The 18,183-nt window shown below is 33.0% G+C and overlaps 1 protein-coding gene across 4 annotated transcripts in view; it reads right to left on the reverse strand.

Moving 5' to 3' along the window:
• The window catches only part of LOC142337356 (cys-loop ligand-gated ion channel-like), a 94,453-nt gene extending 76,859 nt beyond the window's left edge, over positions 1–17,594 (reverse strand). Inside the window, exons 1-2 of one of the 4 annotated variants that reach the window (XM_075386606.1) lie at positions 2,462–2,942; positions 1,934–2,128 (exon numbers count right to left, since the gene is read on the reverse strand). Coding sequence is in view for 3 of the 4 variants with exons in the window: in XM_075386560.1 (XP_075242675.1) it covers positions 1,714–1,791 (78 nt within the window). In the remaining variant the exon portion in view is untranslated. Of the gene's footprint in view, positions 1–1,122; positions 1,290–1,713; positions 1,881–1,933; positions 2,129–2,461; positions 2,943–17,394 lie in introns of those variants that run through there. The other 3 variants (XM_075386562.1, XM_075386560.1, XM_075386596.1) reach the window with 3 other exon arrangements.
• Positions 17,595–18,183: the final 589 nt, after the last annotated feature.

Here is an 18,183-nt window from a genome sequence, read left to right on the forward strand (position 1 = left end):
AAAAGTGTCTTACAAATAATTATAAGATTATGCGTCGCCTTATTAAGACTTTGTAAAACAATTTATCAGATCTTACACGGTAAAAAAAATTATCCGTTCAATTAAGATCATAAACGACAAAATCTCACTTTTTTCAGATCTTACATGATAAAAATTCTACCTTATAAGATCAGACACGAAATTTGGCCTGACAAAAAGTTGTTAATCGTGTAATGACACATCTCTTTGATAAGATTTTTCTCACATCTTATACGATGAAAATTATTTATGTATGACAAGTCCTTCAAATTGAAAATAATTCAGTTGTTTTCAAGCAGTATTCGAAAAACTGCATCATGCAACTCTTATGTGTCCGTGCAACGCAGGTTAAATTATCTTTTGAGACTTTTCTTAGTCTTTTGAGACTTATAAGATATTGTGAAAAAAGATATTCGAGTATCAGGGGCTCTTTCTGAAGCGGTGATTAACAAACTAGGCTGAATATTTTCAAAAACCATAACTATCTTGAACTGTTAAATTGTGCCATAGTACCTAGTTGAGACTGAGAATAAAATTGCCACCGAAATAAACTCAACAAAGATTTTATTTGTTTCATAATTGCTAGTTGACCGATTAATTTTTACTTTCATAGGAACTTGACTAGGTTATACGGCTATATTGAAATCATTGAAACGTGTCTTTTTAGATCTTACACGATAAAAATTCTGCCCTACGTGAACATTTATTGTGTGAGATCCTGATAAGATACTTACCAGATCTTATAAGATAACAATTCAGCAAAATTGAATCTTTATCTTATAAGATCTGATAAGTATCTTATTAGATCTTACACGATTAAAGTTTACGTAGGGCAGAATTTTATCGTGTAAAACCAGATAAGATCTCACACGCTAAAACTCCAGAATCACTGGGGTGCTATCAATTGAACTCAGATAAATGTCATTTATAATATTGGTTTTTCCTTAAATATCTGATAAGGTGTAGTTAGTATTAGATAAATTTTGGGACACGAAGACTGCTTCTACAATTCTTATTTTTTTCATATTAACCAGATGTCAGAATAATTATTGTACACTTACTTGTTACCTACATTTAAAAAAAATAAACTTTTTAATGACAAACCTGCATGATTGCTAATTTGTAAAAAGAATTTTCTATTCCGCAAAATAATTATGCTGCTATAAATTGTGCCAAGATTGGTTTGTATATAAAATTCGACCACACCAATGTATAAACCGGATTCGAAAACGCTTCAGGCTTAAGTAAACATTTGCGAAGGACCAATACTGCTCTAAGTGCAAAGTTACGGAAGCAACAGTTACTACAAAACTTGAAATTGGCCTCAGGGATCGGTTGAAACTCTGAATCTAACTTTCTCGTAACTTTTTTGTTTTATTACTAAGGCATACCTCTGGTAACCGAATTTACAACAGCGACATTCTCATTTAGAAGACTAGTGTTCAATGATTCAGAAATTAAAAGTCAGTTATTCAGCTCTGCAAAGATACGTTTTTTTTAAAAAAAGAATTCATTGATTTAGTTTGAATATAGATTTAAACACATACTTCATGTACACATTCTCTCTAAAGGTTAACTGTGATCCACTCCAAGCTAAAAACCATATTTTTGAAAACTGTCTGTGGGAGTTAGAAAAAAGTGAATCTAGACCCCAAGTGTGAAACCTAAAATTGAGTAGGCGTCTTAAACTCTTACCAGGAGGTATGGAGACTGATAGACGCCAACAGAGGACTGATTCCTACCAGTTGAAAAATTTCGCATAATTGTGGTCATTAAGAGCAAGAGAGAACAATGTTTAATAATAAATGCTATGTTTTAAGCAAACAGACTTGTGTTTGAAATAAATTATTAAACACACTACCATGTAGAAATATAGCTGAAAAGAGCGAGCAGCAAAAATAGAGAAAATACTTACCGATACTTTATCACAGGAAGCAAAATCTGCCTTTTGTAATTAATTGAATTGATATTAAAGCTATATGAAACTGTGTATAATATCCAAATTAAACGTAATCCATACTAATGTCTTTTTTATCCATAATAACTTCATTCTGTTACTTCAGAATGATGATGTCTGCGCATCACAATGAAATGGTGATCTTCAAATTGTCTGTTTAGAGGGCAATCTTGTTAAAAACAGACCCTAGATTCGGCGTGCAACAAGGAACTACATTAAAATTATTTAATCATGCATTTTGTTCAATCAGGGAAAGATAAACTGATATACAAAAACTATAGATTTACACCGTCATGCTGTTTAGTATCAAAATGGAAGCGAGGCCGTAAATCACATCACTCCGACGTCTCCCCCCGTTTTTTTCAAGCATTCCTTCTTTCCAGCTTTCATGTTCTCTATTTTTCCATGAATGTATTTTAAATAAAAACACCTCGTGGTGGGATAGCTAAATTCTTTATACGAATGGATGAGCTTTAACAAGATTGCCTTTTTGTATGCATAAGATAATAAGCATATGAACCCAATTATGCGCATATGGGTTTAAAAAAATGGAAGAAATTCATCGTTTAATTTTTTGCATGCAGCGAAAGATGAATAAAAGTTGTTTTAAAATGAGATAATAAAGTCAAGTGGAAAACCGGGACAAAACTGCAAATTATGGAGCAAAATGATTCCCCACGTGTGTAGTAAAATTGACAGTTAATGTCAGAATATAAAGGTTTCTAAATACAATTTACAATTGTCACAACGGATAAAAATGGTAAACGTTTCCTCTAAAGTGCAACAAATTGTTAAAAATTTCATTACATTCTCCCTCCCTCATTAAATATAAGCCAAAATTTATGTGTTGCCACCAAACAGCTAATTAATTCTTGATGTAGCGCTTAGGGGAAAATACAATAAAGTCACTTTTCAAAGCAGATCTCATTTAGGTTACGTAATTTAAACGCCCTTCAGCCCGTAAAATCTATACTGTCCGTTGAGGGGGGCAACAGATTTCCAGGGTGACCAGGCCGTTTCGAATGGCAATATACCTGCGATTTCTTCAAATTTTAGGGCATGACTTTTAAAATGGTTGCAATATTGCGCTATTAATTTGATGGTATTTTTTGCTGCAAGGCATGTGACATTGTTCAGGTATTTGAAAGACAACCCACGCTATACATTGAGAGTAACCGCGATCAAAAAACGCTAAGAAGAGGATAAGAAAAATGTTGCCTAAGCGCTGGATAGTGGAGCTTTAGCTTGTGCATTATAGGGATAAATGTTAATTTGCGGATTATTTTGAACAGCAAGCAGTGGGAAAACGAGCAAGAATTTTTACAATCTCTACTCCGCTCTTTCCCATTCATTGCTAAATGTTGTAAAAGTGTTTGCGGACGAAAAAGAGAGAAAAAAGCTGCGGCAAGCGGGCGCTGCAATCCATTGTTATACTCTTTCTAGCTAAGCAACTAACTGACTACTTTAGTTACCTGTTGAGCTTTCCGTCGAATACATTCTCAGAAATCGATTGATTGGGTCTAGGTGGGCAATGTGCGCCCAAATGGAATAATTACTATAGTCTGGGGGGTTTGGAGAGAGGGGAAGAAAAAAGAAAGAAGGGGCGATATTTGAGAGATTAAATATGAACGTGAGCTCGTTATTTACTGTTTGCTTACCACGCTGGGATTTATTAAAATCCGCATATATCTACACTCTCAAAGGTACATGTGAAGAGCCTCGACTGGAGAGAATAACGTTTGGTCTACCGAGTATCTTTTAAGATAATCGATAAAATTAAGAATCAATAAATTTTCAAATTCCTCCGTCACAACATTTGAACAAGCAAAACAAACAAATACAGGCACACTCATGTAATAAATTTCATTCAATCTCAAATTTTAGCAAAAATTTATTAAATAATTTCATCGGCAAGGAAGAATTACCGCTAAAATCAACTTGTAAATCAAAGAATCAATTTTTCAATTTCACGGGAATTCTATTTTTGGAGCCAGCCATTCACATCGGAAATAATTAGATCTAAAACGGAAGTTCAAGTTCTAATTTTGCACACAAATGTATCAATTTGATTACTGTTTTGTTACGAACGGGAGGCGAGCTCTCAAAGGTCGAATTAAAACAATAATCAATGAATCTGAAGCCGAGAACAACTGAACAAATGATGACTGATTGCTGAATGTGTTCCATTTTTGCTCCGACCAATTTTAGTGGGGGGAGGACCAACTATATTATACTCAACTGGTTTTTTTGTTAAGTTTGTGAACGTTAGCCCAGCTTCCGTTGTTTTGTTCATCTTTTTGTAATTTTCCTTAAATTTTGATCAATTTTTGCTAATAATATGATAAAAATGAGTACGATGGTCTCATCATTGGTTTTACGTTTAAAGATGAAAAGGAGTTGAATTGTTTGAACAACTGTTTTTGCTAACTTTAAAAAAAGTCAGCACTTTTTTCCTTTTTTTCAAACAAAAATGGCATCAAACCTGCTTTTTTCGCTAATTTTATCCAGTTTGACCGGTAGTGCAGACATAAAAAATGATGACGCAATCTTCTTTTACTCAGATAATAGTTTTTAAACAAATTTCTGGCAATTTTTTCATCCCAATCACCAGCAAGTCCATTTTTTTATGAATCGAATTATTCAGAAGTTCAATTTGTACACAAACAAAGTCAAATAAAACAATTTTGTGCTTATTGAGTAAAAATCATGGTTTTTGAGGCTCCGACGACTTGTTTTTCTAAATTTTTAATGAATTTTTGAGTTTCACCACTGTTTAATGTTCTTTTTGTAGTTTTATGAACAAATCTAATTTACCAAATAGCTCAGTTTTGAGAGAATTAGTCAAGCAACTATCTAATGCTTTCAGTTGATACTGAATGGTTTTTTATTATTGTAACTCGATAGGTACCCATAATTAATTATTTTATGTCGAATTTTTAGTCAAAATTTTTTCTGTAACATTTGGAACATTTTTGGCTCTAATGGTGAGGTAGCAGGAGCAAAACCAATTTTTGGTCAAGCTCAAGTAATTAAATTTCAAACATTGTTCGGATTCTAATGGCGCGCTGTGTTTTTGAAATACTTCATAGTTTTCGTTTTGATTGTTAGTTACAGACCAGAATAACTTCAAATCAAACCACAGTTATTGTCATTTCAAACTTAGGCGCATTTGAAGACCAATGAACAAACATTAAGTTTCCCATGAAAAACTTATGTTCTTTTGGCTCCATTGCCGTTTGCGCAGAATTGCCTGTGAAATATTGAGATCTACCTGTATTCGTTGTTCATTTGTAGTCTCCTGACTTAGTCTCACTAATATGTCCAATTGGCTTCCTAAGAATTAACAATCTATCCTTTTTGGCAATTATTTTGGAAATACCATTGTTGTTTTGTCTTATTGTTTTGAAGAAATTCTTTTTAATTTGAAAAAAAATTTTTTTGAGATTTGCCACTTTCCTTCTTATTTCTATCATGTTCTAGCGTTTTTTCAGCAAAAAGAGGGTCGCATTTATTTCAAATAAATGAGATTTTGGTCTCCATTTTTTTTCTTTTGAAAAAATGGTTGTTGGCGTTGATACTACGAGTTTTTATTATTTCTTTTTTTTTCAATTTTTGCGACAATTTTCAAATTTCTGAGGTTCTCCTCTGCTGTTTTGTCCAATCATCACAGTAATCGGACATTAACGTCAAGTTGCATATCCTATTAATGAGATTATGTTGAAAGAAGCAGAAATTGATTATTTTCAACATTTTTAGAGACTAGATTGTGATGATTATGATCTTACAGGATTCGACAAAGTTTCCTCGCAAAAATGAATTGATTTTTAAAAATTTTTTGCCTGTATTTGTTTTTTTTGTAGTTGTATAAAAAACTGGATACAAAAAAGTTGCAAAATTATTGTTTGAAATTGTGAAAGCCATTGAATGATTTCGTTTGATAGCTTTTGGCTATCATGACTTTGAACCTAACTTTTTTCAGAAGTTTTAAATGTTTTTTCTAAGTTTGCCCTTTTAATTTTCTGTCTTTTTGTTAACTGAGCTCTATAAACACTGTTTCACGCTGTTCCCATTTTTTTTGTAAAATACAAGTCATTTGGTTTAGTTCAGTTTCATCTGATGCTACTTTGACTTATTCATAAAATTTATATATATATATATATATATATATATAAATATAAATATATATACATATATATAGACTATATATATATATATATATATATATATATATATATATATATAAATATATATATTTGCATATATATATATATATATATATATATATATATATATATATACGTATGTATGTATGTATGTATGTAAAAACAATGAGTTTTGGTCGTAAGGAATGGTTGTTGTTTTTAATTGATTTTTGTTTTTTGTCTTATCTGTAACTCTCCTTATAGTAAATTCATTGACGTTTTTTTACTGTATTTTTGTTGAATTGATATATTGGTTTGAGTTAAAAGCGATTTTTTAATTGGATACAAAATTAGTTTTTAAAGAGTAAGTGATTATTGAAATCTTCCTATCTTTTACTCATTTGGTGGATAAATAAGTCGAAAACATGGTTGGGCGGGCTGAGAACTTTATGTACAAACGCGCAGTTTTGAGCCACCTTGTTGCTTTTATAAATTATTGTTGAATTTCTGTTTAATTAAAATGTTGAATTATTGTTGTATTTTTGCTGCTTCTTCGAATACACAACGAATATGTTTATTATAGATAAGTTTGGTTTTTAGTATATACGTCCAATTTTGAGTGTTTTTTATTTGTGATGTTTTTTTTTCAAATTGTCAAACTAACAGAATTGCTTCAAGGGGAAACAAGAGAAAAATGAAAGAAAACAATCTGTTGATCGAGAATTTGTCATATTTCAAGAATAGTCTGCTTTCGTAACATTCTCAAAATAAAATTTCTAAGCAAGCTTCAAAAATACTTTGGGACAAAAATTTACATTTGAAGGAAACCACTGGTTGGAATTATTGTCGCCAAAGTTGTAGAAAACCTGTTTGAGAAATTTTTCTCATGAATGACGATCGATTGTTGATTGAAAACGACTTTTTCTCTGGCTCTCTTCCTACCAATTTCATGTTAAATCACAAGCATTTTGTACGGATAGAGAAACCAATGCAAAGATGGGTGAACTAATTTTTTTAAGCTACTAAACAAAAAACCAACTTTTGTTTGTCTAAAAACCGATAAAATTTGTCAAATATTTGCGATCAAATTTGAAACGTAATCATCTGTTTTCAAGACGGCAAGAATGAAAGAAACCCATGTAAATGGGGATGAGTGAAAGGTCAGCTCCGAAACTATTCTTATTCTTTCTGATAAAATTTGGCACTAATTATTTGAAAGGTTTTTTTGTAAAACCTTCTCTGTCCACTGACTCTGAATTAAAAAAAAAAACGAATTTTTCCTTCAACTGTTAATTGAAAACTGCAATCTCAAAATTTTAAATTTTAAGAGAACAAGTGTCTTTTTGCGATAGATAATAAATGAAATTGCAAGCCTATTAGCCAATCATAGATACAAAGCAATTGGACTTTTTGTTCCGATCCCACTTGTGTTCACTATTGATCAGACAGTTTTGGCCGATCGATATATTCATCGTGTAGAAATGTGAGTAGTATCATTATCATGCTCGTTCATCGTAGAATTCGAAACAATAAATGTTTTTTTGAATTTCGCATATTTCGAGGAGTTATCGAGGTTTGAAGTTTCATAAAAACATGGGATATTTGGCTCAATTTTACCGTAATTTTTGTTCTAATTAACATTTTTTCTATAAGAATTTTAATTCTAATTTACATTTCACGCTACAAAATGCATCAATTTGGCAATCCTAAGATAAGGAAAGCGATTAAAAAGACTATATCTGGTCTCAGAGGGAAGTTTACTATAAATAAATCTATTCGAGAGCTGTTTTTTTAAAGAAAATTTTCACAATTTTTTGCTTTTTTGGTGAAGAAGAGAATACTCATCTTTCCTATCAAGGTTCTGTTAATGACAAACTTCGATTACAGTCCCATGACGTCCAATGAACACAAAATTAGCTTTCAAGTAATCGCTCATACTTTTTTATTTGACTTCGACTCTGAGTGTTCTTAATCTTTGATGAAACTTCGACTTCCTTTTTGAGATAGTACTTTTGAAGTTCTATGACATGTACACGTCGACTTAAAATGTAATAATCGTTCTAATTAGCATTAATTGAACCTATCTAGTGCTTTGAGTGGAGAGCTAATGGCTGTTAAGACTTTGAAAATAATTTTTCGAAAATTTTCTTTGATCGCCAACCAATCAAAAACCTAGTTTTGTGTACTGTAAGTCAATCTAAGTAATAACAGGACACGTCTCGTTTCTACTGCAACCAAAACTAACCTGTTTAAGGTTTTAATCTTCTGTTTTACTTGTATTCATGCCTTCAATGCGACGAATTTTAATATTTCCTTAATATGTTTCTTTTTGAAATATTATCACATTCTACCAATATCGATAATTCACATTGGCTCAGCAAGAACGTTAAAAAACCGTTTATAGTGTTTTCAGAGAAAAATTAATGCATTAATTGGCTTCAATTTTTTCGTCTAGCTCTTTTCTACTGATTTTTTTTATTTTTGTCCGTATTTGTTATTGTTTTCTGAATCATATGACTTATGCAGATCTCTTACTGATGACTGTTGAACAGCACTGTCTTTCTAAGCTTCTTACTAAATACTGAATGAATGATATTACACAATGCAGTCAGTTTTTAGCGAATAGTCTTAAAGTTTAAGATTTTATTCGTTTTCAAAATTTTTCTAATTCAGTTTTTGTTGTTCTTTTTTTAACTTAAAACTTGTCCTCATCATTGAGAGGTCCCATCCAACACTTTGTACTTCAAAACGTAAAACTCCTATTGATGATATGTCGTTACCGATGTTTTGTTTTTTAAACAATATGAGTTTCCATAAATGCTTTGTGAGTGGTCAAATTTTGTGTTTCTTTCTCTCTTCTTTTGCCATATTCGCGTAATGACAGAGCCCAATTACTTATAAATGAGGCCCAATTGAGCTTATTTATTTGCCCAATAAAATTTCAGCTCAATCAGTATAGATAACAATGCAAATAAAAAGCGACATTCAGCTATTGATATTAATGGCTTCATTAATTTGTGTTTTCGCAGATAGTTTGTAATTTCTTGAGCTTTTCTGCATCTTTAGTCCATTTCTATGGCTTAATAAAACCAAAGACAGGTTCTATCTGTTTGGTAATGACTTGTTAGTAATATTATTGCAAATTATTTTGTAAAAACTTGAAAATTTTTAGGAAATTTTGAAATTATTTGGTTAAAAAATGTTGATAGATTTTTGATATTCGCCTTATCAATTTTTTCTTTTTACTTGCTAACTAGTCTCAATACCGAAAAATACCATCCAATGTATAGATAAGCTAAGAAAAAGTTAGTGCAGTTAAGGCTTTATCTGATTGTATTTTGACGTTGTGTACTAGATGCTTTTCAGTTTACATGTTGAGTTTCTTTGCCGTTAATTTTTTTAGTTTTGCTTATTTTGTTTGCTTTTTTCTTGAAGTTTTTTATTGGCAGATCTGCTTGGCGCTCTAAATAGGCATGGAAGTATATAATTCAATTAGTAGTTTGGGTTTGTAACAAATTTTTTGAACTCAAACATCTGTTTTTGTTTATCTCTTCATTTGGTTGACAATTAAGTCAAAAATGTAGATCAGATTAATTTTACCCCTGAAAGTACTTGGTTTTCTAAGTTTGAGTTAGCTACAATTTTTTCAAAGCAAACCGTTTTTGTTTGTATTTTTCGTTCAATCCAAAATCTAAGCGCTTCTCAGAAGAATAAAAATGCAATAGGAAAACCATGACAATTTTGACGTTTGACTGCGACTGTCAACTCGCATCTTAATTAGCACAATACAGCCACGCACTTTGAGTAATAAAAGCAATTTTATAGTAAAAAAAATGAAAGACACTTCAAACATCTAGATTAACCATTGAGGAGACTAATATAGGGGGTAGAGACAAAGTTCTATCCGACCGACTATTTTGAACTCTTTATTCTTTTTCTTTAATTTTGACATTTTAGCTACGTGCAATTTTTGCATGCTGTCCATGACCCGATTTGTACAATAAAAGCCAAAATTAACTGAGAACAGGTAATTGATCATGAGACTGTCTTTACACAAAATTGACATTCATCTACGCGCCAACTTCTACAATAATGAATAAAACTTTGCGTTTGGTGTATATTTTGATTTAAAGGCATAGCTCAAATATGTGTGAGAGTTGTAAGTTTTTCGCTGATTCTAAATTCACAGCGTAACGAAGCCTAAATGCTTGACTCGAATTAATTCATTTGTCTCTTTTGTTCTATAAAATTAGTGCTCTTGATGTTTTCAAAGGTTCGCTTTGATCGATTCAGCTTTCTTTTTTATCAGCAGATCAAACTTAAGCAATTTTGCAGATACGATGTTTTGATTAACAGATACAATGATATAATGTGCAGTTGGTTTCATTATACTTTTCAAAGAACCGAAGAAAGAGCAAAACAAAGAGAATCGGTAACGTGCGCTTGCACAAAATGTTCCGACCCAGCTCATCCAAATTTTAACCTTAAATGTCTAACAAATAAGGAAGAGATATATTCTTCGAAGTTGTGGTGTAATAGTAAACAAAATCGTTTTAAACTCAAATTACTAAATGATACAAGCCAGGGCCGATGAGACAATGAGACAAGACGTACAACAAAATCAATAATCAACAATAAACATTATTCTCACTCAAAACTAAATTTATACTTTAAAAAATCACTTAGAAGCAAAATCAGCATTAAATCAGCTAAAACTTAAAATAAGAAAATAAACTTTTTAGAAAAGATATGGGACATGTCCGTTACGAGAATAGGTAACAATTTGCCAAAATGATATAAAAATGTCCGGTAATACGGTTTTATTTTTAAAAAAATTATTTTCACAGTGATGATTAAAACCATTAGCAGTCAACTGAAATCACTGAACTGGTTCTTTTACTTCTCAATAGCAGAGCATTGAGACCAGCAAATAACCAGAATATGGTGTACGACTACCAAAGGAACAAAAAACTGTCAAAACCAAACTTTTATTTAAATTTAGCGAGAAAACGGTGTTGAAGCCGTTAACTCTCCAAGCTGTTGGCAAAAAAAATAAATACGTCAAATAACCCCTTTCATTGACGCTAATGGAACGTTCATTAACATGACAGGACCACAAATAATACCTCAAAATTAAGGAAATTTCCAAAAAAAGCAAAATTGTTAGGAAAAACTGTAGAATCAAATCCTGTCATTTTCCAGAAAAAGATATAGCTCTATAAATGAAACGGCATAAAAAGACAGAAATAAAATTTCTCTTAGATTAGCGAGAAATTGGTGTCGAAGCCGTTTAATCCATAACTTTTTCACTAAAAGCACTATGTTATATTGCGCAATGAGTCCGCGCCAAAGGGATCTGCATCTGTCGTCTTCTGAATTTCTGCTAGGCTCAACAGTGAGGGGACTCTGTCGCCCAGAAGATCGTTCAAATAATATAGACCAAAGGTTTTGAAATGGTGAAGCAAGCGTTAATTTGTTACTCTGCTATTTCCCCTCTTCCATTCTTGTATGCTGTTGCAAATTAGATTGACTTGAAATAAGTTAATTCACAATTGGGCTCGTAATAACAATTCTAGTTATATGGATAACAAATGTATGTACATTACTTGCACATCAGTAGAAAGGACAAACTTCAGACAATTTATAATGGTAATTAAAATAATAATATTAGTATCAGTTGTTCACTTCCCAAATGAACTAAATCAAAAACTCTCACAGTATCCCAACTGGTCTTGCAGTAATAAACTTCCAGAGTTCAGTCTCACTAAACTCTCAGTATCCTCTCTGCTTTTCACACTGTCGTTCAAAGTTTAGTCCCACTAAACAGAATACTTTCTCTCGCTTGTGCAAATCCAAACTTCTGAAGTTCTCCCAAAATCTCCAAAATCTGCCTCTTTCTCTCTCTCTCTCTAATTTTTTTTGTCACTCCAATTTATACTCAACTAATACGCTCTTATCTTAAGCAAACAAACCTTAATCTCTTAAGTAAACATTGCAACTTACACTTGAAATCTGTCACATTCTGCAGGAGGGCTTTGTTTGCTATAAAAACAAACCAATAGCAAATTATGCTCTGTCCTTCAACTGCTACCAACCATTGTTCAACTTTCTCCTTATCTTAAGTAAACGACCTTTGGACTCTTATGTAAACAAATCCACTCCTCTTTATTTCATATATGCACTTGACATGTCAATCAGTGTTTGCTCTGAAAAGTACATATTCGTTTCTTTCCGCTATCAAATTAACTAGCTAAAATCAATACCTGTCAAAAATCATGTGATGAATAAATAACCAAACTCAACTCTAAAGCTAAGAGCAATTGGAATTTCCAATTTTGAAAGTATTTCATGCAATTACCTAGCTAAAAACCGCCGAAAAGTCTAATATTCCTAAATGCGCAAAGTTTCACCTCTAGGGGTCATCCAAAGCTCACCCGACCAAATTGAGGGATAAAGATGAAAACTAACTATTGTCACGGAAAGTTCTCTCATAGTTGCACCTACTCACCAATTTTTATGGCCTAACTCCCACTAGAACACGAGCAATGAATGCGCACATTTTTCATCGACCTCCCGGATGACCCCAAAACTCACAACTTAATATTCCGCTGAGTAGTGGTCAAGACGTCTTCGGGTAAAGTTTTCCAGTAAATATAGGGTTCCACCAAGTTGCCTTACAAGTTTCGTGACCTACCAATTAGCCGTTGCTAGTCGTTTGCAATTTAAAATTTTTTAAGGAGTCGTGGGTGCCGAAACCCGAAAACTCCGAGTTCGTCAAAATTGACCTGGATGGGTATTTTTTGTCCTTAATTGTCTCGGGTTATCATATTATTACCATTTCAAAATTATTCGGCCACTCAAAAACGCCAACTTCCGGTTTTCGGCACTCGGGTCAACCCGAAGCACCAACTTTTGGTCGCAACCGGAATTTTTAAAAAAAGCACCATTAGAAAGCCCTTGAAAAGTTACACTAACCCTCCAAAAAATCATAAGGCTACTACCAATACTCCACGAGCAATTTAAATTTTACGTCCCGCAGCACCAGCGTGCGCTAGATCCGTGCGTGTTGGTCTGGGGTCGAATCCCGCTTCAAAATCGGATTCCTCGTACCCAAACTAGTCTATCCCCCAATTTTCAGGTCAATCGGACGTCAACTTTTTGAGAAATTGCTATTCCAATTTAAGTGTTAACTACTTTTCCGCTAAAACTGCATTTTCATATTAAAAATCATAATTATGCTTCATAGACTCGTCCCAAGATCATCTGCTACATTACTCTAGACTTTATACCCATTGCAGCCCGGACTTAGGTGGTCGGATAACTCGGACTTAGGTGGTCGGATTGGCCCAAAAGGTATACCAGCCTGAGAGGATCATTGGGTGTACCTGACATTAAAATTTCATAAGCGTCCGCTTAATATAACTCCCACATTTGTAGGGCACCAAGTTCTGCTACCCCCCTTATCTTTGTCACTTTAAAATAGCACATTTGTTTACTTCAAATTGAATTTCCAATTCTGTTCAAAGAATCTAGTTCACTTCAAATCTTCGCTCTCTAGTTTACTTAAATCACTCACTTCGACTTTGGACTGATGCACAATTACAACTTTGCTAAGTAAACGAAATATATCGACAGCTCAATATGCTTTTGTTCATTAGTTTGTTTGTTTAAGATATATCACTCAAATCACCTCTCTGGCGCCTTCGAAACAATAACCTTTAATAACAGAAAGCTAAACTCAAATACCTAACTTAACTTAAATAACTTGACCTAGATTATCTAATTTACTCTCCCTCTCTCATGTCATTGTACTACATTCTACAGCATCAATGTGATATTGTTGAACGACAACAGAAAGGGCTCTCAAAAGTTCTCAAATTAAATGATGCATTTTGAACAATTATAAAACTGCGAAGTTTAATCAGATGAGGAGGTAAGTTTTTGTTAGCCATCTATGGAGTTTACAAAGATTATGACAACAACTTTTAGATCTGTACATCCGTCAAAATTGGGACAAGGAAAGGACAAAGAAGCATATTTGGTGCCAGATTTGCCAAAAATTCATGCAAAAACGTCGGACTGGCAAGCCATCGACGTTCCTTAAGGATATAATGTAAAACTAATAAAAATATTGTTAACAGTTTGAACATACTTTAGCACAATTGACCAAAACGTGGATAAATTTTAAGGAAAATTCAAAAAAAAAAACAACGTAAATTAATTGAATTTTTTAACATTCGATAACTGCTTGACAGAAAAACGAATTAAAAAGCATTGCTCAATTATATATTCCTTAATGGACGGCCTTTTTAATTATAACACTCCCAACTCTCTACGACGATTATGTCGATCAGTCTGATCTGGCTGATCGAAAGGATAAACACAGTTGAGCATTTGGTATCCCTCCCCCATGCAGCTGGGTTCTTTTCAAATTTATGTTCAGTAGTGGTCAATTGATCCAAGTAAAAGGTTATGCTGTAATCAAGCAATAGTGATAATTTTATTCGGATTGTTTGTTTTGATGAAAGATTTGAATGGATAGTGTACTGGGATAGAAAAACCACAGCTTGTTCTAGTCGGTTTTCATAATCAATTCAATTTTACTGCTGCTATTGCAATTACACATTGCTATTTCTCGCAAACCAAAATCAGCAAAAAAAATTAAATTGCCACAACAAATTTATTGAGAACTTGATAATCAAGGACGAATTTAGCGCGAAAAAAGTATAGCACAAAAAAATTATCTGACCTCTTATGGTTATTTGAAAAATCGGATCGTTTGTGCCCCCCAGTACGTTATGCTCCCCCAGTTACAGAGCACGTGCCATTACATAGTAAATCATTTTGTAAAAGTATGGCACGTGCATCTGCAGGGTGCAAATAATATGCAACCACTAAGCGCGGGGGGGGGGGGGGTGGGGGCACAAACGGAAATGACCCGAAAATCGTCATAGATAAAAATGCACATAAAGATTTAGATAGAAATATTTTCAAGCTGTACGATTTCAAAGAAATACAATAAATGGAAGAATGTTAGCTCCAGGTAAAAGTTTATTACAATGAGAAAAAAGCGTTAAACGGCCTACTTAGTTCCATTGTTTTTGATGATTTATCAACATCTATTATTTTAAACATATTTTAAACATATTTTAAAATATCTATTATTTTAAACTTATTTTAAACATATTTTAAAATATCTATTATTTTAAACATATTTTAAACATCTATTATTTTAAACATATTTTAAACATATTTTAAAATATCTATTATTTTAAACATATTTTAAACATCTATTATTTTAAAACATCAATTGCACATATACATGGTGACAAAAACAGTTTCTGGACACTCAATGGACTTCAAAATATGCATCAATTGTTCAGTTTTGCGAAAAAAAAAACTAAAAATTTGAATTAAAAAGCTTATTAATAATTATCTCAACCTTATTAATAACTTGTTAATAATTATCAAAATAATTATCTCCACATTTTTTAACAGAAAAAACTACCCATAAACCTCCACCAGGAAGAATCAATGCGGTATCAAAAACTTCATTTCCTCTGAAATATTCTGACACATGATCTGATCGGGTCACTTTTCATATGATCAGCGTTCAAAGTAGTTGAAATCCATTTCTGTGAGTCTGAGTTTGCGGCTCTTTTATTGTGAGGCTCAAAACTCGCCTCTCATTATGTCCCACTCCTATTGTGCCTCTCAATGTGAGCTTCTCTCTTGATTTTTTACATTTCCGTCTTTTCAAACGCAAGTTTACTATAGTTTAATATGGATTCAACATATTGTACGAGTCGAAGTCAGAAAAAGGAGAAGGAGAATGGTAATATTTTGGATGGAATGCAATGGAGTGCAGGGGTAACACATATTTTTATCTGACAGATTACTGTAATCAATTTAAATGACAAAAGCTTCCTACTCCTTCCATGTGGTTTCCGATAAAAATTAATCGGATTTCATTAAACGCTTGGTTTTGGTTCCTCATCTTTTTCGCGGCAAAACTTCTGGCGTCTGTCCAACAAGGCAACGCTAACTTTTCGCAGAACCATTTAAATTCTCTTGACATACGTTTTCAGTGTTAAAAGCATAGCGTTCGCGTTCTTTATATGAGAAAAAGGGGTTCAATAAAAAAATTTCAAATTAGATTTTTGTTTTTTTTTTTTTTCACTTAAATATTTATTCACTTTTGTTAGAACTTCCGTTCGGTCTCTAGGTTCACTTTTCCCTTCAGTTTCAGAAAGGTTGAATGATTTAATTATTTCAGTAGTTTCAACCATTCCCTTACCTAAATCCAGAGTAAATCAGAACTTAACGTTTGAAATTGATAGTCTTCCTTGTAATATAGTTGAATTCAATTTCACGCTTGGTGATCGTACTTGGAAGTGTTTCCGGCTCAATAGAGGGATCTAATAGACTCGGGATGTAGACTCGAAGTGTAGATATGGGGGCTAGAAATCTGGAACGCACATGCGAATGTGCAATCACAATACTTATAATACGTTAATTTATTCTCTGCAATTTCATTGACCTGAGTAAAAAAAAAGTCAATATGGCATCATTTAATGGTTCAGCACTGATATTGAATCGGAAATGATTAAGATTTGCCCAGTACTCGCATACATTTAAAGTTCAGAACGAGTTTCTTTAACCTTCTTCATATCATTTATTTCAATGTAAGAACACTCCCATTGAGTCTAGGAAATAGCCCCCCCCCCCCCCCCGAAAAAAAAACACGGAAATAAACGCCATTTTAAATTTGAGTTTAGGTCGTTATACTTTGTTCGGTTGCGATAGTTCCATTTTAAGTCCCGCGAGGCATGGCCTTACACGCTAAATGTGGAGGCCGTTAAAATTCAAGTGGGGGTTATCTCCGTGGGTTTTTTTTCCATGGGGGTTTATTTCTTATCTAAAATTAAGTGTTTTTTTCCGTGTTTTTTTTTCCCGAAACTGCTCCCATTACGATGATGAGGTGATGAGTTGCGCTTCGAACATTTTCCCATGCAGCTGAAATTTGGCAATGCTTCCGTTCCTTGTTAAACATGGGTCATGGGAATTCGGAGATGTCGAAATAGGAAAAAGGAGACGACCAAAAAAGTCAAATAGAGCAAAAATGTGACATGATTCGAAACTCCAGAAGAGTCATTCAATAAGTTTCAAGATATTTTAGAAAAAATTGATAATTTAATAGCGTTTTAAAATAATTTAAAACTGATAATTTGGAGAAAGAAACTGATAATTTGGAGAAATTGATAATTTAAAACTTACCCCAAAGACCTCAAGAGCCGTGGGTTTCGGAGTTTGGTTCCTCATTTTTTCTGGATAGTAGTTTTCCGAGTTTCCAAATCAAGGTATCAACTGTACTTCAGCTCTAAAATTATCTCGTTATAAACCCAGAACACTGTTGAAATGTTTGAGCAACGGTTTCAAATCACAACTGAACAAGTTTCTGCGTCTGACTTTGCAAAATGCAGTTAAACAATATTTAATAGGATATTTACTCCTGTGAAATCATGAATATCTGTAGGTACGTCAGGTAGGCTTAAACCTCAAGATTTACCTACTTTGTACTCAACTTGAAGCTACTAAAACACGCGCCGCATTTGCAACCCTATTTTGGTCATGTTACCCCCAAATCATTTTAAAACACCCACAAAATAGCCCAGTTATATACAACAAAGCTTGGTCAAATACTATGTAGAATTCATGAAAGGCATTTTGGCTGCCCACGTGACCGAAATAAGGAAGCAGCCTATCAGGCAACTTTATTAAGTTTGTATTATATTTTGAAGGGAAATCTTTTATGGTTTCGGCTATTCTAATTAAAAACAGATGATAATTCGGCTGAACTTCAAATAAACTGAGATTAATTTGTGCAGGAGCGTTTCTCCGGAAGTTTGATCGCTCATATGCAATAAATGGCCATAAAGACAAAGTTGAGCTTACATTTGAACTAAATTTTCCAAACTATTTTCAAATAAATTTTGTATGATTCCAAAATCTTGGAGTTGAATGGACGGGGCTTGAACAACTATGGGTTATTTTTGTAGCTGTTCA

The sequence above is a fragment of the Convolutriloba macropyga genome, chromosome 1 (genome assembly GCF_964194025.1).
Source record: "Convolutriloba macropyga chromosome 1, txConMacr16.3, whole genome shotgun sequence".
Classification (NCBI taxonomy): domain Eukaryota; kingdom Metazoa; phylum Xenacoelomorpha; order Acoela; family Convolutidae; genus Convolutriloba; species Convolutriloba macropyga.